The 19,700-nt window shown below is 49.8% G+C and overlaps 1 protein-coding gene across 1 annotated transcript; it reads right to left on the bottom strand.

Annotated features, from left to right (window-relative positions):
- Positions 1-11,610: 11,610 nt before the first annotated feature.
- On the bottom strand, positions 11,611-19,416 carry LOC138768847 (proline-rich protein 36-like). The gene is made up of 2 exons (XM_069946812.1): positions 19,295-19,416; positions 11,611-13,225 (listed from the first exon to the last, which is right to left on the bottom strand). Exons 1-2 carry the CDS (start codon positions 19,414-19,416, stop codon positions 11,611-11,613), a joined length of 1,737 nt encoding a protein of 578 aa, XP_069802913.1.
- Positions 19,417-19,700: the final 284 nt, after the last annotated feature.

Below are 19,700 nucleotides of genomic sequence, written 5' to 3'. Positions count from 1 at the left end.
TCTCCTCCCTATCTCCATCCTGTGTGAGCTGCCCTCCATGTATACTCTCCTCCCTATCTCCATCCTGTGTGAGCTGCCCTCCATGTATACATTATATGTTATCATGCTATCAGATGTAAATCAATGCAAAATTCTACTCCTGCTCCAGAACAGAAATAAATTCCTGCACCTGCCGTGTAACAATCACCAACAAAATTAGTAAGAGTCCGGTGCCCCTTAGTAAATCTGTTGGAGTATACGGGGCCAGGGCTTCATAAATGCCCCCAATGTGTCTAGGTTTCACACTGGTTATTGAGTCCTGCACATAACCTGCTACAATGGGCGTTGGGATGTGCTATATTACTAGGACAATGAGGGCTAAGTAATGTATCTATTACCTCTGTACTAGATTTCTCGACCTGTGGTTCAACAGCTGTTACAGAACTACAACCCCCAGCATGCCTAATCTGACTTGTGACTGATGGGAGTTGTAGTCTTGATCAGTCAGTGGAGACAATAGTTATAGGGGCTGCAGAGCGGTATCAGGGTGGGCACCACTTCTTGTGTCCTTCTGGTGTTGCCCTCTACTTCTTTTGTTGCACTCTCCTTCCTGTGTTGCCCCCTCCTTCTGTGTTGCCCTCTCCTTCCTGTGTTGCCCTCTCCTTCCCATGGTGCCCTCTTCTTCCTGTGTTGCCCTCTCCTTCCCATGTTTCCCTCTCCTTCCAGTGTTTCCCTCCTCTTTCTATGTTTCCCTCTCCTTCCTGTAGTGCCCTATCCTTCCCGTGTTGCCCTCTTCTTCCCGTGTTGCCCTTTCCTTCTCGTGTTGCCCTTTCCTTTCTGTAGTGCCCTCTTCTTCCTGTGTTGCTCTCTCCTTCTCGTGTTGCTCTCTCCTTCCTGTGTTGCTCTCTCCTTCCTGTGTTGCTCTCTCCTTCCTGTTTCCCTCTTCTTCCTGTGTTGCTCTCTCCTTCCCGTGTTGCTCTCTCCTTCTCGTGTTGCTCTCTCCTTCCTGTGTTGCTCTCTCCTTCCTGTGTTGCACTCTCCTTCCTGTGTTGCCCTCTCCTTCCTGTGTTGCCCTCTCCTTCCTGTGTTGCTCTCTCCTTCCTGTGTTGCACTCTCCTTCCCGTGGTGCCCTCTCCTTCCCGTGTTGCCCTCTCCTTCCCGTCTTGCCCTCTCCTTCCCGTGTTGCCCTCTCCTTCCCGTGGTGCCCTCTCCTTCTCGTGTTGCCCTCTCCTTCCCGTGTTGCCCTCTCCTTCCCGTGTTGCCCTCTCCTTCCCGTGTTGCTCTCTCCTTCCAGTGTTGCCCTCTCCTTCCCGTGTTGCTCTCTCCTTCCAGTGTTGCCCTCTCCTTCCTGTGTTGCCCTCTCCTTCCCGTGTTACTCTCTCTTTCCCGTGTTGCTCTCTTCTTCCCGTGGTGCCCTCTTTTTCCTGTGTTTCCCTCTCCTTCCTGTGTTGCTCTCTCCTCCCCGTGTTGCTCTCTCCTTCCTGTGTTGCCCTCTCCTTCCTGTGTTGCCCTCTCCTTACTGTCTTTCCCTCTCCTTCCTGTGTTGCCCTCTCCTCCCCGTGTTGCTCTCTCCTTCCCGTGGTGCCCTCTTCCTGTGTTTCCCTCTTCTTCCTGTGTTGCTTTCTCCTTTTCGTGTTGCTCTCTCCTTCCAGTGTTGCCCTCTCCTTCCCGTGTTGCCCTCTCCTTCCCGTGTTGCCCTCTCCTTCCCGTGTTGCCCCCTCCTTCCCTTGTAGCTCTCTCCTTCCTGTGTTGCACTCTCCTTCCTGTGTTGCCCTCTCCTTCCCGTGTTGCTCTCTATTTCCCGTGTTGCCCTCTTCTTCCTGTGTTGCCCTCTTCTTCCTGTGTTTCCCTCTTCTTCCTGTGTTTCCCTCTTCTTCCCGTGTTGCTCTCTCTTTCCAGTGTTGCCCTTTCCTTCCCGTGTTGCCCTTTCCTTCCCGTGTTGCTCTCTCTTTCCAGTGTTGCCCTTTCCTTCCCGTGTTGCTTTTTCCTTCCCGTGTTGCTCTCTCCTTCCCGTGTTGCCCTTTCCTTCCCGTGTTGCTCTCTCCTTCCCGTGTTGCCCCCTCCTTCCCGTGTTGCTCTCTCCTTCCTGTGTTGCCCTCTCCTTCCTGTGTTGCCCTCTCCTTACTGTCTTTCCCTCTCCTTCCTGTGTTGCCCTCTCCTCCCCGTGTTGCTCTCTCCTTCCCGTGGTGCCCTCTTCCTGTGTTTCCCTCTTCTTCCTGTGTTGCTTTCTCCTTTTCGTGTTGCTCTCTCCTTCCAGTGTTGCCCTCTCCTTCCCGTGTTGCCCTCTCCTTCCCGTGTTGCCCTCTCCTTCCCGTGTTGCCCCCTCCTTCCCTTGTAGCTCTCTCCTTCCTGTGTTGCACTCTCCTTCCTGTGTTGCCCTCTCCTTCCCGTGTTGCTCTCTATTTCCCGTGTTGCCCTCTTCTTCCTGTGTTGCCCTCTTCTTCCTGTGTTTCCCTCTTCTTCCTGTGTTTCCCTCTTCTTCCCAGTGTTGCCCTTTCCTTCCCGTGTTGCCCTTTCCTTCCCGTGTTGCTCTCTCTTTCCAGTGTTGCCCTTTCCTTCCCGTGTTGCTTTTTCCTTCCCGTGTTGCTCTCTCCTTCCAGTGTTGCCCTTTCCTTCCCGTGTTGCCCTTTCCTTCCCGTGTTGCTCTCTCCTTCCCGTGTTGCCCCCTCCTTCCCATGTTGCCCTCTCCTTCCCATGTTGCCCTCTCCTTCCCGTGTTGCCCCCTCCTTCCCATGTTGCTCTCTCCTTCCTTTGTTGCCCTCTCCTTCCCGTGTTGCTCTCTCCTTCTCGTGTTGCTCTCTCCTTCTCGTGTTGCTCTCTCCTTCTCGTGTTGCTCTCTCCTTCCTGTGTTGCCCTCTCCTTCCAGTGTTGCCCTTTCCTTCCCGTGTTCTCGTGCTTCCCTCTCCTTCCTGTGTTTTCCTCTCCTTCCTTTGTTGCCCTCTCCTTCCCGTGTTGCCCTCTCCTTCCCTTGTTGCCCCCTCCTTCCCTTGTAGCTCTCTCCTTCCTGTGTTGCCCTCTCCTTCCCGTGTTGCCCCCTCCTTCCCTTGTAGCTCTCTCCTTCCTGTGTTGCACTCTCTTTCCAGTGTTGCCCTTTCCTTCCCGTGTTGCTCTCTCCTTCTCGTGTTGCTCTCTCCTTCTCGTGTTGCTCTCTCCTTCCTTTGTTGCCCTCTCCTTCCCGTGTTGCCCTCTCCTTCCCGTGTTGCCCTCTCTTTCCCGTGTTGCTCTCTCCTTCCTGTGTTGCCCTCTCCTTCCCGTGTTGCTCTCTCCTTCCTGTGTTGCCCTCTCCTTCCCGTGTTGCTCTCTCCTTCTCGTGTTGCTCTCTCCTTCCTGTGTTTCCCTCTCCTTCCTTTGTTGCCCTCTCCTTCCTTTGTTTCCCTCTCCTTCCCGTGTTGCCCTCTCCTTCCCGTGTTGCCCTCTCCTTCTCAGTCTTTATAGAGCAGGGAGATGGCATAGGAAGGGGTGAGCCGGTGAATTCTTGGCATCGGGAATAGTTTTTCTTCATTTTCTATTCAGTTGCACCTTGGGAAATCTCGTTCCACTAAAGAACTTCACAGACTGTGGTCCAGATCGGAGGATTTTTGGTGTGCGCCCAGCTGCGCTTTAAAGCGGTAAAGGTTAACGTCTCTCTTTCTTTTTGTTGTTTAGCTGTGAACTCTCTTTGGAAAGCAACAGCTTTAATGAAATGTATACAGTGCTGCACAAGCTCCATTCAATTTCCTTCAGGCTCTTTGCTTTTAAAAAACAGAAAGGTCACGGAGGCCTCGGCGCTGCCGTTTCTTCCGGATTCCCCTGCTAAATGTCAATCGTGAACTTAAGTGCCGCTACTTTGTAAAATGTTTTGTGAATAAAACTGCACGCGCTCTACCTGTCTGGCTGCGTGAAGGCGGCCGGGGAACGCGTTACTCATCTTCTGAATTAAACATGGCGCATTTCCAGGCCTGGCCAGAGGAGTTGCTATTCTCTGCTCTCAGATAATTGTAATACCTCTGCCGTCCCCAGCCGAGCGCTAACTCTATTCTCTATTTCTACGTGTTCCCGCCAGCTCCTGTTAATGACCAGGCCCGGACGCAGATCCTCCATGATGTGGCCACTTGTTGCTTCTGTAAGTCCGATAATTAGCTTTGTATGGGAAACATAACCAGCCCGTAACACGGCCGTTACCGGAACCATTGTCAGTATCTGATGTTGCTGAACTCTGTACATGGCTGGGAAATGGATTATTACTAGAGATGAACAAACCTAAGTGTGCGCCATTTGATTACTGGTGGCTAAAGAAGTTAGATACCGCCCTAGTGAGTCATGGTGATGCAGCCCATGGCTGTATCCATGTTTCTCAGGCCGCCCCAGGGGGAGCATCCAACTTCTTCAGCCATCGTTAATCAAATGCCGCACACTTAGGTTTGCTCATCTCTAGTAGTAATCCATTTCTTAGCCATGTACAGCGTTGGATGCCGCCCTAGGGCTGGATACAGCCATAGACTAGGTTCACACAACATAAATTTTCAATTAATCACGGCCGTTGTTGCAAATTGCAACAACGGTCGCGATTAATTGAAAATTTACATTGCACTGAAGTCAATGGAATCCCGGCCGGAGTGTATACACTCTGTATACACTACGGCCAGGATTCCAAGCGGCCGCAGCGAAAAACTGACATGTCGGTTTTGTGCGGCCACTATTCATTGAACACTGTCAGTTCACACAATGTAGAGTGCGACTTTACATTGTGTGCTAAGGGTAATTGGGATGCGGGCGCACATGAATGCACCGGCATCCCAATTCTAAAGAAATCAAGTTCATCCAGCCAGTAGCGCAGTGGCGGCCGGGATGAACTTCACTGATGACGGTTGTTCAAGGACTCGTCCGGATCATAAAATCGCCGGTGTCATACTGTGTGTAAACCCGTCCATAGGCTGTATCCACCATGACTCACTAGGTCTGCATCAGACCTCTTCAGTAATCACATCTTGCACACTTGGGTTCGATTATCTCTAGTTGTTACCAAGCAGTGTAGCTACTATGAATGTAGACCACGCCACTGCTACGGGGCCCGTGCACTAAGGACTCCTGCAAGCCCGGACTGTCCCTTTAACTGTGGGTGTTCGGGATAAATGTTCACAGTTAAATTCTGCGGCACTCTGCCTGACAGAACAAGAAGCCATTAGCTTCCTGCCCTGTCAGTCTCTCTTGTGGCCGGAGGCAGCATTGCACCTCCAGCCACAAGAGGCCGCTCCCTGTTCAGCTCCCCGATGCACGAGTGACGTCCCCTGGTTGCTTCAGAGCTTGGAGGAAGAAAGAATGCCGGGGGACTGCGCCAGGCCAGGTGAGTATGTATCAGGGGGTATTAAGGCCTGTACAGGATGTTGCTACGGGGCCCCATGAATCCTAGCTACTCCCCTATTAGTAAGCCTTACCATACATTGGCTACACGGCAGCATTGTAACAACATTGGTTGTCACAAGATGGCAGAACTGGACCTCATCTATAATAGTCGCCTTTCCTGGGTCCTGACAGTCTTCACATACCCACAAGACTTATGCTAAGGAAGACTTGTATCAGTTCTTCTGTATTGTAACAACCAGTCACTAGAACAAATATATCACAACATAATGGTAAGTCTCCAGTAGAAGCCAGAAACTATGATGATGTGAGGAGATGATGGTGGTCACATTCAGAAATTACAGCAGACGAGTGATTAATAAGCCACAATAACAAGCTTTCCCTACATCTGTCCCTGAACGTTGACCCTGACCCTCTCTGTCCCAGCAAATATCCCGGATCTATAAAACTGACCGTAACACAAACAAGAGGAGGACACCGAGGCTGAGCAACTACTGATCTAAGAAGAATATATAACTAATAAACTGCCCAAAGTAACAGCAGCTACAAGATCCAGATACAAGGACTGACTGGAACAATATAGTAACGAGAGTAACGGCAGAGAATACTGGTTATAACACACAGAGCGATCACTATAACCCGCACCACACTGCAAGAGTCCGGGATATAAAGAGGCTAGCTAGTCAGAAACTACCTTTTAGTCCTAAACTGAGCAGTTAAGACCAGCTGATCCAGAGTAATAGATCAGAGGAGATTGCAGTATGGTGCTCACTATTCATAACACATGAGTTTTGTTGTACATTGCTGCATCTGTAGATTGATCAACAGTTAAGTAACAGTGGCCATATCGGTAGTTACACAGCTTTCCCGGGGGATATCGGCTGTTACCCAGCTTTCCTGGGAGATATCGGTAGTTACACAGCTTTCCTGGGGGATATCGGCTGTTACACAGCTTTCCTGGGGGATATCGGCTGTTACCCAGCTTTCCTGGGAGATATCGGCTGTTACCCAGCTTTCCTGGGAGATATCGGCTGTTACCCAGCTTTCCTGGGAGATATCGGCTGTTACACAGCTTTCCCGGGGGATATCGGCTGTTACCCAGCTTTCCTGGGAGATATCGGCTGTTACACAGCTTTCCTGGGAGATAATGGCTGTTACCCAGCTTTCCCGGAAGATATCAACCGTTACCCAGCTTTCCCGGGAGATATAGCCTGTTACTAGGGATGAGCGAACCAGCGGAGGTTCGGGTTCGTATGAACCTGAACTCTCGGCTTATGATTCCCGCTGTCTGCCCGCTCCGTGGAGCGGGCGGATACAGCCTGAGGACTGCCTGGAAAACTGGGATACAGCCTATGGCTATGGTTGTATCCCAGTTTTCCAGGTGGTCCTCAGGCTGTATCCACCCTGTTCACAGAGCGGGCAGACAGCGGGAATGATAAGCCAAGGAATGATAAGCGAACCTCAGCCGGTTCGCTCATCTCTACCTGTTACCCAGCTTTCCTGGGCGATACCGGTGTGGTATCCCACCATGGGTGTTTCATGTTTCTTACACCTGTCTCAAAAGCCCTTTACTCAAGGTTAAGTGGTGAAGAAGGTATTCTATAGTTTCACCATAAGATGTCAATATTTTGTATATGCTCTTATGTATCGCACAGCTGAAGCCAATAAAGGTCACTATTTCCTATGCATTATGTACTTTTATTGCCCAATGGAGATGCTCTTTCTTTCTGACCTATCACTCCTCTTCTTTTTCTTGCTCACATGCCTTTCCACCACTCACAAGGTCCCTTACATAGTCCCTGTAGGAAGTAGTTGTTTGATGGGAGGAGGTGTAGCTTCAGTCTTATCCAGATTCTTGTGGGAGAGGGAGACACAGAGAGGACGTCGCTGCTGTCGCCAAGCCAGGGCCTGGCTCTGCCAGGATCCTTGTCTGGGACAAGTCAGTTCAGTGTAGTGTGTTCAGTTGGTTAAGACTCGTGTATGTAGAGACAACCAGAGACACTCAGTTCTTCTAGTCTATCTATTATATCTACTATGCAGTGCTAGACACTACAGAGGGAGAAAAATCGGGGATAATCCTAGCCTACGCCGTGAACCAGTCTAAAAAGTGCAGTGTGGTCTTACAGTTAAGTGCTTTAGGCATCGGTCAGAAAGTTATGCCTTCAGTGAAATCGAGGTGCATTCTCTAGGTTTACCACAAGGTGCCAGTATTGTATGTATGCATTGTTTTATGTTGCACAGCTGTAGTTATTCAAGGGTTACTGTTTATGTACCACATGGTCCGTGCCAGCCTATAAGAGATGCTGTTCTTTCTCTACCTATCTCTTCTCTCGTCTCGTCTGTGCACTCTATTCTTACACAACACAACCCCTAGGGTCTAGTTTAGTCTAGTCTGGAGTGTGGTAGTAGAGAGACACTTATGGAGAACACAGAGACCTTCTTTTGTAAAGCAACACTTCTACCTACAATGCAGTGCTAAACACCTAAAGAGAGGACAAGTCAGGGATCACCCCAAACCAGCCAAAAGTCTACTTACTCTATCTTTTAGTGCAGGTGACACCGTAAAATTTCAAGCACTTAGCTCAACTCAGGTAACTAGCACTGGGGCTTGTGTCCCCCTGATAGGACGGTACCCCGACACTGCAGGGCAAAAGGTGGTAGAGCTATGAAGGTCGAAACACGGGCACAAGTATTCTTCTCTCAAGTATTCTTAAGTATTCTTCCAAAGTTCCAGCAGAGCACAGTACTACATTAGGTTGGGACTCTCAAGACAAACTTCTCTCCACTACTCTGAACTCTTCTTAGCACGTAATTAAGTCCGCACTGGTATTCTACTCACTACCTCAGTTTCAGCACAGATTCAGTCTATACCTCCACAGTCCCTATTTATCCTGTATTACCGGAGAATTGCTAGTAAAGGAACGTTTATTTATTCTACTGGGACTCAGTGATCATTGCACCAGCACCTACACAAGCTACACCGTCTTTGGGTCATCTCCCCTTTCTGTGGGTGGCGGTACCGACAGTCCGGGTGGGTCACCTCTTAACTTCAGACCACCATGATAAGCGCCCAAGGGACCCGTCACAACCCGGCAGGTCACCGACCATTGGAGAAGGTTATAGCCAGCCACCCATTAAAGCTGGTGTGCCTTCATACCTGTGTGCTGAGTTAGCACTGGCGTCACAACAACCTTTCACCTGGCTGAGCTATATTCCAACGATCGTCCAGCATAGAAGTGGTGTCACACTTAAACACCTAGCAAGGGACCGGTCGCAGCAGAGCAGCCGCCACAGAATTGGCGTCACAAACAGGATTCAAACTTAGTTGCTGCCTATATATACCTTCTTAAAGAACTATGTATGATGCATGTCTTTTTACTTGTGGTGCATTATAAAGACCTGTGTACGTTCACCCGCCAAAGCGGATTGCAGAAAGCTAATCGCCCAAAACCATATTGCCCAGAAGAGAAGTGCCCCAATCATCCTAACTGTGACCTTAAAAGTGGGGGAGTCACACAGTACCATCTAGCAAGTGACCAGTCGAGCAACCGCCACAGCAGTGCAGTATCCTATTAAACAAGATGAACTAGCCTGGATAGAACAAAGCTACCAGAAGGTCTACGTATTCTATCTTGCGGTGCAGTTTAACCCGGGAAACCTTGGACACTTAGCTTCACCCAGGTAACCAAGGCTGGGTTTGTGTTACCCTATTAGGACAAGTACCTAGATACTGCAACTATCTCTACTCTATGTTTTAAAGGGGTACTCCAGCGGGGGGGGGGGGGGGGCGGCACTTTTTTGCTGGGACCGGGGAGGAGATGGCTAAGGGAAAAGACGTCCACTCACCTCCTCGAATCCAGTGGTGGGTCCCGCATCACGGTGCCCGGTTCCCGGCCGCTTCCTGGTGTCTGTCGCGGGCCCAAGACGTGACGTCTCAGGTCCGCTCAGCCACTCAGTGAAGGAGGCGGGATCCGTTTCAAGTCCGCTCAGATCCCGCCTCTGTCACTGACTGGCTGAGCGGACCTGAGACGTATCGTCTCGGGCCCGCGTCAGACACCAGGAAGCGGCCGGGAACCGGGCACCGGAGCGATGTGATGCGGGACCCGCCGCTGGAACCGGGGAAGTCCCAGCAAAAAAGTGCCCCCCCCCCCCGCTGGAGTACCCCTTTAAAGCACAAAAGTCTGTACAAAGATTTATCTATTTCTGCAAAAGTGTTTTGTACTATGAAGAGGCTGTACAGTAAAGCTGTTATATTTTTATATCACTGGGACTCAGTCATCCTTTCCTCTGCACCAGCACCTATACACACTAACCTAATTTTCCCCTTTCTGTGGGTGGCAGTACCGATAGTCCGGGTGGGTCGATTGCCACTCAGGACTACCATGACAAGAGCCCAAGGGGCCCATCACAACCCGGCAGGTCACTGACCATTTTGGGGAACACAGCCAGCCACATTGAAAGCAGGTACCCACACCATACCTGTGTGCTGGACTAGCACTGGTGTTACAACACCATAGAAGTGGCATCACCAGAACCACCTTAGTACCTCACTGGTCGGAGCATACCACATCGGCTGTTTCCCAGCTTTCCTGGGAGATATCAGCTGTTACCCAGCTTTCCTGGGAGAGATCGGCTGATACCCAGCTTTCCCGGGATCTGTTCATTGCTGATTATTTAGGGAGAGTGGTCACTTTATCATTGGTGACACCTTTCCGGACCTCCATGACTTATACCACCACTCATAGCCATCAATCCTTCACGGCCCTCAACTGGGAGAAGATAAAGTCTTGGCCTTGTCTGTCTCCGCGGCCGGCCGCCATCACACACAACACGCGCACAGGCTCCATTATGAAGGTTATCGGTGATGCCCAAGTGGAGGTAAATGGCGGTGAATTGTGGGTGTCAGGGGGGAGCGATGGCATTGATGCAGCGAGAACATCTTGTGCCTGGCCCTGGGGTCTCTGGAGCCGGCACCGTTCTTTCATCCTCATAGAGTCGGCTCTCCCCATTGTGAAGTGTAATGTATGTATCTGATAGTAAATGAGTTTCCGCCGTCCGTGTACGGCTGCTCCTGTTGCGCCGGGGCCTGCTGGGTTTCTTTTTGATAATGCCGTTATTGAAAAAGCAAAAGGGATAATCTTTTAGAGCTGACAGCATTATCACCCGAGGGGGAGATCGGGAATATTTTGTTTTCTTTATTCCTCCATTATTCATTTGCAACAAAGAGACTTTTCAATGGGCGCGCGTTTATAATGTAACGGTATCAAATGCTGAGCGCCATTCTGGGGACGCGTCCTGCCCGCAGACTCAGGGGAGTAAACAGCACTTTTTCTGATTCACCCAGTGTTCCCACCTCGTTCTACATTATATATTTCTTTTCCTAAATGAAGTTTTTCTTGAAATGAATGATTTAGGGGATTTTTATTAGAACTGCTCAGCGTTATCCAGACTGCTGGCAGGGTGCAGTACCGCCCTCTCACAGGCAGATGGCGCTGCAGGCTGGATTACAATTTCCATCCATCCTAACCTAAAAATGACTCGTCCCCAGATAGACCCTGACCTGGCAGATGGGAGCTGCAGAATTGTGAATGCAGCTCTGGCGTATAACCGTGCCTTCATTGTAGCCAATCTCAGGAGAGGATTGTAAGAAGAAGGGCAGTGTAATCTGTGTCAGGTGAACGGCTGTATTTTTAGCTGCACCCAATTATTGGAGAGCTGTAAAATCCCAGTTTGGGGGTCTCTGTGACGTTACATGGTCCTGGGAGAGTTATAACATTATATTTCATTTTCTACAATGATCCAGCATATAGCGCCACCTAGAGGAACCTGCAGTCATCTATTTACAACCATCAGTATGTAATAGATTCTTTACTGTAAGAGCAGTGACACTATGGAGCTCTCTATAGATTCTTTACTGTAAGAGCAGTGAGACTATGGAGCTCTCTATAGATTCTTTACTGTAAGAGCAGTGACACCATGGAGCTCTCTATAGATTCTTTACTATAAGAGCAGTGAAACTATGGAGCTCTCTATAGATTCTTTACTGTAAAAGCAGTGACACTGAAGCTCTCTATAGATTCTTTACTGTAAGAGCAGTGACACTATGGAGCTCTCTATAGATTCTTTATAGTAAAAGCAGTGAAACGATAGAGCTACATAGATTCTTTACTGTGAGAGCAGTGAGACAATAGAGTTCTCTGCCAGGGGTGGTGTCATGGTAAACTCGAAGATACAAGATTCCAGGAAGGAAGTTCCTTTTTTCCCCATAAATTCTTTATTTAAACACTATTTTCAGGTAGCAAACCCCACCATCTGCAGCATATCCTGTTGCTGAACCCTGCGGGGTGAGAGGCCGAGCTGGAGGGACGCTGCGGGGTGAGAGGCCGAGCTGGACGGACGCTGCGGGGTGAGAGGCCGAGCTGGACGGACGCTGCGGGGTGAGAGGCCGAGCTGTACGGACACTGTCGGGTGAGAGGCGGTGCTGGACAGACGCTGCGGGGTGAGAGGCCGAGCTGGAGGGACGCTGTGGGGTGAAAGGCGGTGCTGGACGGACGCTGCGGGGTGAGAGGCGGTGCTGGACAGACGCTGCGGGGTGAGAGGCGGTGCTGGACGGACGCTGTGGGGTGAAAGGCGGTGCTGGACGGATGCTGTGGGGTGAGAGGCCGAGCTGGAGGGACGCTGCGGGGTGAGAGGCCGAGCTGGAGGGACGCTGCGGGGTGAGAGGCTGAGCTGGACGGATGCTGCGGGGTGAGAGGCCAAGCTGGACGGACGCTGCGAGGTGAGAGGCCGAGCTGTACGGACACTGTCGGGTGAGAGGCGGTGCTGGACAGACGCTGCGGGGTGAGAGGCCAAGCTGGACGGACACTGCGGAGTGAGAGGCCGAGCTGGATGCTGCGGGGTGAGAGACGGAGCTGGACGGACGCTGCGGGGTGAGAGGCCGAGCTGGACAGACGCTGCGAGGTGAGAGGCCGAGCTGAACGGACGCTGCGGGGTGAGAGGCCGAGCTGAACGGACGCTGCGGGGTGAGAGGCCGAGCTGGACGGATGCTGCGAGGTGAGAGGCCGAGCTGGACGGACGCTGCGGGGTGAGAGGCCGAGCTGGAGGGACGCTGTGGGGTGAGAGGCCGAGCTGGACGGACGCTGCGGGGTGAGAGGCGGAGCTGGACGGATGCTGCGGGGTGAGAGGCCAAGCTGGACGGACGCTGCGGGGTGAGAGGCTGAGCTGGACGGATGCTGCGGGGTGAGAGGCCGAGCTGTACGGACACTGTCGGGTGAGAGGCGGTGCTGGACAGACGCTGCGGGGTGAGAGGCCAAGCTGGACGGACACTGCGGAGTGAGAGGCCGAGCTGGATGCTGCGGGGTGAGAGACGGAGCTGGACGGACGCTGCGGGGTGAGAGGCCGAGCTGGACAGACGCTGCGAGGTGAGAGGCCGAGCTGAACGGACGCTGCGGGGTGAGAGGCCGAGCTGAACGGACGCTGCGGGGTGAGAGGCCGAGCTGGACGGATGCTGCGAGGTGAGAGGCCGAGCTGTACGGACACTGTCGGGTGAGAGGCGGTGCTGGACAGACACTGCGGGGTGAGAGGCCGAGCTGGACAGACGCTGCGAGGTGAGAGGCCGAGCTGAACGGACGCTGCGGGGTGAGAGGCCGAGCTGGACGGATGCTGCGAGGTGAGAGGCCGAGCTGGACGGACGCTGCGAGGTGAGAGGCCGAGCTGGATGCTGCGGGGTGAGAGACGGAGCTGGACGGACGCTGCGGGGTGAGAGGCCGAGCTGGACGGACGCTGCGGGGTGAGAGGCCGAGCTGGACGGATGCTGCGGGGTGAGATACGGGGCTGGACGGATGCTGTGGGGTGAGAGGCCGAGCTGGACGGATGCTGCGGGGTGAGAGGCCGAGCTGGACGGACGCTGCGGAGTGAGATACGGGGCTGGACGGACAGACGTCTTCAGCCTTAGGCTATGTTCACACAACTTTTTTTCAGCTCCGTTTAAAATGACGTCCGTTATTTTGAGTCTAAAATAACAGACATTTTTTAGCAGCCTGCCTTCCCTTAGTGCAATGACTGGTGTTTGCACATTATTTTAGTTTGGGACTACTAATTTCCCTTTGGGTGCGTCTTAATTTAAAAGTCCATTGAATTTAATAGTAAAAACGGAGAAAGAACGGTTACAAAAGAAGAACTGTGTGTGAACAACTAATAAAAAACATCCGCTGTTTGGAAAAGACGTCCGAAAATAATGTTCATGTTCATTATTTTGACGTCCGCGGCAAAAATGTCAGTTTTTCAATGCATAGTGTGCATTGGACATCTGTCTTCCCATTGACTCCAATGCATTTTCATTGCAGTCAGTTAAATCGCAGCAAAAACTGACGTTTTTTTAAATAGTGAAATTAGACGTTTTTTCTCCATTTTTGACGCTGTGTGAACATAGCCATAGGAACACTGTGACTATGCCAGGTATAAGCAGCGTGGAGCAGGATTTTGGCTTCTTGCGCACGGTGCATCAGACTGACCCAGTTTTGTACACTTGCTGACCCTGGCCGTGCGCTTCATGAAAAATGCTGATCTAATCCGGACGCACGTTCCTGACCGTGCCAAGAGCTGTAACGCGCTCGTACTTAAAGGGATTCCTCTATTGATTCCGTGTCACCAGTTAGTTAATGTAGACGTGTTTGATGGGCACTTTATGAGGCGTCGTCATTGAGGGTCAGCCGGCCGGGCCGGGAGCCGGCTGTAATTACTAAGCCCATGTCTTTTATATTGATTTAGCTGTTATTTTCCTGAAATACGCGGTGAAGATGTCCGTCCACGTGTTCTCTGCTGCTCGCACTACAACCTGGTGTCAGGGACCGAGACTCCTCACAGAACGTCCAGTCAGAAAATCCAAACCTTCTCTGTCAGTACAGACATGTTTCTCCACAGAGATCTGGATCCATCTGACCGGCCATGTTTCTCTATAGAGATCTGGATCCATCTGATCGGCCATGTTTCTCCACAGAGATCTGGATCCATCTGACCGGCCATGTTTCTCTATAGAGATCTGGATCCATCTGACCGGCCATGTTTCTCCACAGAGATCTGAATCCATCTGACCGGCCATGTTTCTCCACAGAGATCTGGATCCATCTGACCGGCCATGTTTCTCCACAAAGATCTGGATCCATCTGAGCGGCCATGTTTCTCCACAGAGATCTGGATCCATCTGACCGGCCATGTTTCTCCACAGAGATCTGGATCCATCTGAGCGGCCATGTTTCTCCACAGAGATCTGGATCCATCTGAGCGGCCATGTTTCTCCACAGAGATCTGGATCCAGCTGACTGGTATGGTCTCTTCCAGTACTCCTGTCCGGTCTCCGACTGAATCTTCAGGCCCTGACTGGAGAAGACACGCCGGATCACAGGCAGCCTGAAGGTAGGTATACACTGCTGCTTGTCATCTTTAAACTGACTATATATATATATGTATATATATATATACAGTGTATAACACCATTGCACAATATCTATAATTATATCTATAATATCTATAAGGGGCATTATTGGAACAATGGACATATACCACCTGTAACTAAGCGGATCTTGTTCACACAACTACCAGAACGCTCCCCCCCCCCTCCCCCCCCCACATACGGCATATAGCCACAGGAAGTACAAACCTATATTCTAAATATCAACAACTATGAAATAGGACATATATGTGAGAAGATTCAGAGACTATACACAGTGGGGAAAAAAGTATTTAGTCAGTCACCAATAGTGCAAGTTCTCCCACTTAAAAAGATGAGAGGCGTCTGTAATTTACATCATAGATAGACCTCAACTATGGGAGACAAAATGAGAAAACAAATCCCGAAAATCACATTGTCTGATTTTGTAAGAATTTATTTGCAAATTATGGTGGAAAATAAGTATTTGGTCACCTACAAACAATCGAGATTTCTGGCTCTCACAGACCTGTAACTTCTTCTTTAAGAGTCTCCTCTTTCTTCCACTCATTACCTGTAGTAATGTCACCTGTTTAAACTTGTTATCAGTATAAAAAGACACCTGTGCACACCCTCAAACAGTCAGACTCCAAACTCCACTATGGTGAAGACCAAAGAGCTGTCAAAGGACACCAGAAACAAAATTGTAGCCCTGCACCAGGCTGGGAAGACTGAATCTGCAATAGGCAACCAGCTTGGAGTGAAGAAATCAACTGTGGGAGCAATAATTAGAAAATGGAAGACATACAAGACCACTGGGTCTTTCAACATGACAATGATCCAAAGCACACCGCCAGGGCAACGAAGGAGCGGCTTGCTAAGAAGCATTTCAAGGTCCTGAAGTGGCCTAGCCAGTCTCCAGATCTCAACCCTATAGAAAACCTTTGGAGGGAGGTGAAAGTCCGTGTTGCCAAGCGACAGCCCCAAAACATCACTGCTCTAGAGGAGATCTGCATGGAGGAATGGGCCAACAGACCAACAACAGTGTGTGCCAACCTTGTGAGTACTTACAGAAAACGTCTGACCTCTCTCATTGCCAACAAAGGAGATAGAACAAAGGATTGAGAGGAAATTTTGTTACTGACCAAATACTTATTTTCCACCATAATTTGCAAATAAATTCTTACAAAATCAGACAGTGTGATTTTCTGGATTTGTTTTCTCATTTTGTCTCCCATAGTTGAGGTCTAATATGATGTAAATTACAGACGCCTCTCATCTTTGTAAGTGGTGGAACTTGCACTATTGGGGACTGACTAAATACTTTCTTTCCCCACTGTAAGCAGCATGCAAGGGCCCTGTCATACTAGTAATAGCTTGATGAAGTCTATCACTGTTTTTATTTTATCTTCTTTTTTATTATGTGCATGATTGTTATTGCTACTTATAATTTTAATCTTTCATATATATACATTTTATATATACAAAGAATCTTATAGAGAGCCGACCACTATTATTTATTTATTGATCCCAGCAAATGAACGACGTGGAATTACACTGAACGATAAACGTTTTCCTTTTGGCGGCTTGATCGTTGCCCACATGTACACGAAGCGAAATAACGATGATCCACGTGATAATCATCCTATGTAATAGGCCTCTGGGCATGATGTCGCTGGAGCCAGTCGTCTGCTGTTACAGTCAGTCTGTGCTTGTGGGGTCGGACATGTTAGTCGGCCACCAGGGTTGTATTTGGCTGCGGTTTCCTGGCTCTTTTCCTCCTGTCCATAAGAACCATTTGTGACGTTCTCCTCTGACCCCTATCAGTTGTTTTAGGATCCACAATTCCCACGCAGCAGTGCCCCGGATTTTAAGTCTTCTACTGTTAACTCTTTATTTTGTCCCTTTATGTAGTGCAGGTATGAGTGTGTATATATATATATATATATATATATATATATATATATATATGACAGTACAGTCGCACCACCGGCCCCCACCACTAGCGTGTTTCCGCTCCATACATCCTCTTTCTATACTACACCCACCATGCCGCTCTCTAATAGCCGCTCAGACTACGGCAGGTCTCTGTTTTGTCCCTTTAAGTAGCGCAGGTATCAGTATATATATATATATATATATATATATATATATATATAACGGTACAGTCTCACCCCAGCACCAGCGTGTTTCCGCTCCATACATCCTCTTTCTATACTACACCCACCATGCCGCTCTCTAATAGCCGCTCAGACTATGGCAGGTCTCTGTTTTGTCCCTTTAAGTAGCGCAGGTATCAGTATATATATATATATATATATATAACGGTACAGTCTCACCCCAGCACCAGCGTGTTTCCGCTCCATACATCCCCTTCCTATACTACACCCACCATGCCGCTCTCTAATAGCCGCTCAGACTATGGCAGGTCTCTGTTTTGTCCCTTTAAGTAGCGCAGGTATCAGTATATATATATATATATATATATATATATATATATATATAACGGTACAGTCGCACCCCAGCACCAGCGTGTTTCCGCTCCATACATCCTCTTTCTATACTACACCCACCATGCCGCTCTCTAATAGCCGCTCAGACTACGGCAGGTCTCTGTTTTGTCCCTTTAAGTAGCGCAGGTATCACTATATATATATATATATAACGGTACAGTCGCACCCAGCACCAGCGTGTTTCCGCTCCATACATCCTCTTTCTATACTACACCCACCATGCCGCTCTCCAATAGCCGCTCAGACTACGGCAGGTCTCTGTTTTGTCCCTTTAAGTAGCGCAGGTATCAGTATATATATATATATATATATATATATATATATATATATATATATATATATATAACGGTACAGTCTCACCCCAGCACCAGCGTGTTTCCACTCCATACATCCTCTTTCTATACTACACCCACCATGCCGCTCTCTAATAGCCGCTCAGACTACGGCAGGTCTCTGTTTTGTCCCTTTAAGTAGCGCAGGTATCAGTATGTGTATATATATATATATATATATATATATATATATATATATATATATAACGGTACAGTCGCACCCCAGCACCAGCGTGTTTCCGCTCCATACATCCTCTTTCTATACTACACCCACCATGCCGCTCTCTAATAGCCGCTCAGACTACGGCAGGTCTCTGTTTTGTCCATCAGATACCTCCATGTAATTTGTAAGTTTCTCCAAATCCATCAGCGCCTAATGTGAGGAGTGTCAGGAGGAGGAGGATGGCAGCGGCGTGCCAGGCTGCTGAATAATTCATCCTCTACCATGGCATTAAATAAAAAGCCAAGTGCTGGCAGCGTTCAGTGCCCGGTGCCGCTCTCCTCCGCTCTTACCAGATAGCGATCGTACATTTTACAGAGAATTTACATTTCTCTTCTAATTACATTACTCAGAAGAGCAACTGGAGCCGCTTTCTAATTGTCGCTAACTCCCCGGTATCAGTACGAGCGCAGCTCTGAGGATTGGCAGCTCAACTGCTTGTGAGAAATGTAGAACTGGACCATTTCAGCGTTGTAAGACGGACAAGTCAAGACGATTGGCGCTCATTCCCCGTCCATGTCTCCACATCGCGGCCACAGTGTTCCATGGCACTCGGGGTTATTGCCACCTGCAGGGTTGTAGTGAAATAGTCCACAAAGAAAATGGGGCCGAGCTGAATGTGTTGGGTCCAGTGGAGCAGAGCTCTGATGGGGGAGACGGAAGGCCCCAGACAGAAGACAAGGGGTCCTGGCTGAGCGGAGAGGGGGCCTGAACATCATGCGCCAAAGTCTGCGCCATAATCGTGTCACATAGTAGCTGGTACAAAGCAGCACAAGCCACAGTAACATCTAAGGCTCCGCCCCCATGACTGAGTTACCTGCTGATTTTAAAGGGATAATAGTTTTTAAATAAAACAATTGTCCCTTAAGACATACGACTTAGTAATATAGTGTTATCACTACTAGTTCTCGCTTCAACATGTATTTGCTTCATTTCCCCCATGACATTACATTGTGCAGTATCTTTATTGGGACATCTTGTCTTGTGCTGAAGAACGCCACAAGCAGAGGAGCTGTCAGGCAGTGCATACAGTAGCTGCAATGTCCCCTGGGCAGGGAGCTGTCAGGAGGGCTGGGCATTGCATTCTGGGAATTGTAGTACTGAGCAGCTGCTGAACAGCACAGTGATCATCTGAAATGGGAAGAGACCCACAAACACACAATACAAATAGGTTTCTGGTGGTTTCAGAATTGGGAGATACATGTAAGCGATGTTATATGTCTCCGCAGTGTCAGAATGCCCCTTTAAGGCAGAATCTGTGTGTTTTATGTCAATTCTGCACAATTGGATGTGAGAATCTGTGACTATGGACGTGTTTCCATGAAGAGTAACGTCTACTTGTCAGGACACACGTGACCCTGTTGTATGAGGCTCATCGGGGTCAGGATCTGCAGTCCTCAGCAGAGGGAAATGCTGAATATTAAAGGAGAAGTCCGGCAGCTGGCAGGGGGAGGGGGGAAATTGATTACAAGTACTAACTTACCTCTTCCCGTGGTGGCGGTGATCGGCAGGACCTCCGCCAGGTTCTGGGGTCTCCGGAGCTGACACGACCCGGCTGATGGACTGGCCCCTGGGACGGGACACCACTCCAGTCACTAACGTCATCCCGGGGGATTGCTCTGATTGGCTGCTGGGTAGTGAGATGTACGGGGAGCTGATCACATCATGAGGGGCACGTAATCGGGACTGAGGAGAAGGGGAGGGGCACATAATTGGGACTGAGCAGAGGGGGAGGGGCACATAATTGGGACTGAGGAGAAGGGGAGGGGCACACAATCGGGACTGAGGAGAAGAGGAGGGGCACACAATCGGGACTGAGGAGAAGGGGAGGGGCACACAATCGGGACTGAGGAGAAGGGGAGGGGCACACAATCGGGACTGAGGAGAAG

This window comes from Dendropsophus ebraccatus, chromosome 12 (genome assembly GCF_027789765.1).
Source record: "Dendropsophus ebraccatus isolate aDenEbr1 chromosome 12, aDenEbr1.pat, whole genome shotgun sequence".
Lineage (NCBI taxonomy): Eukaryota > Metazoa > Chordata > Amphibia > Anura > Hylidae > Dendropsophus > Dendropsophus ebraccatus.
This window is presented reverse-complemented; position numbering and strand designations above follow the sequence as displayed.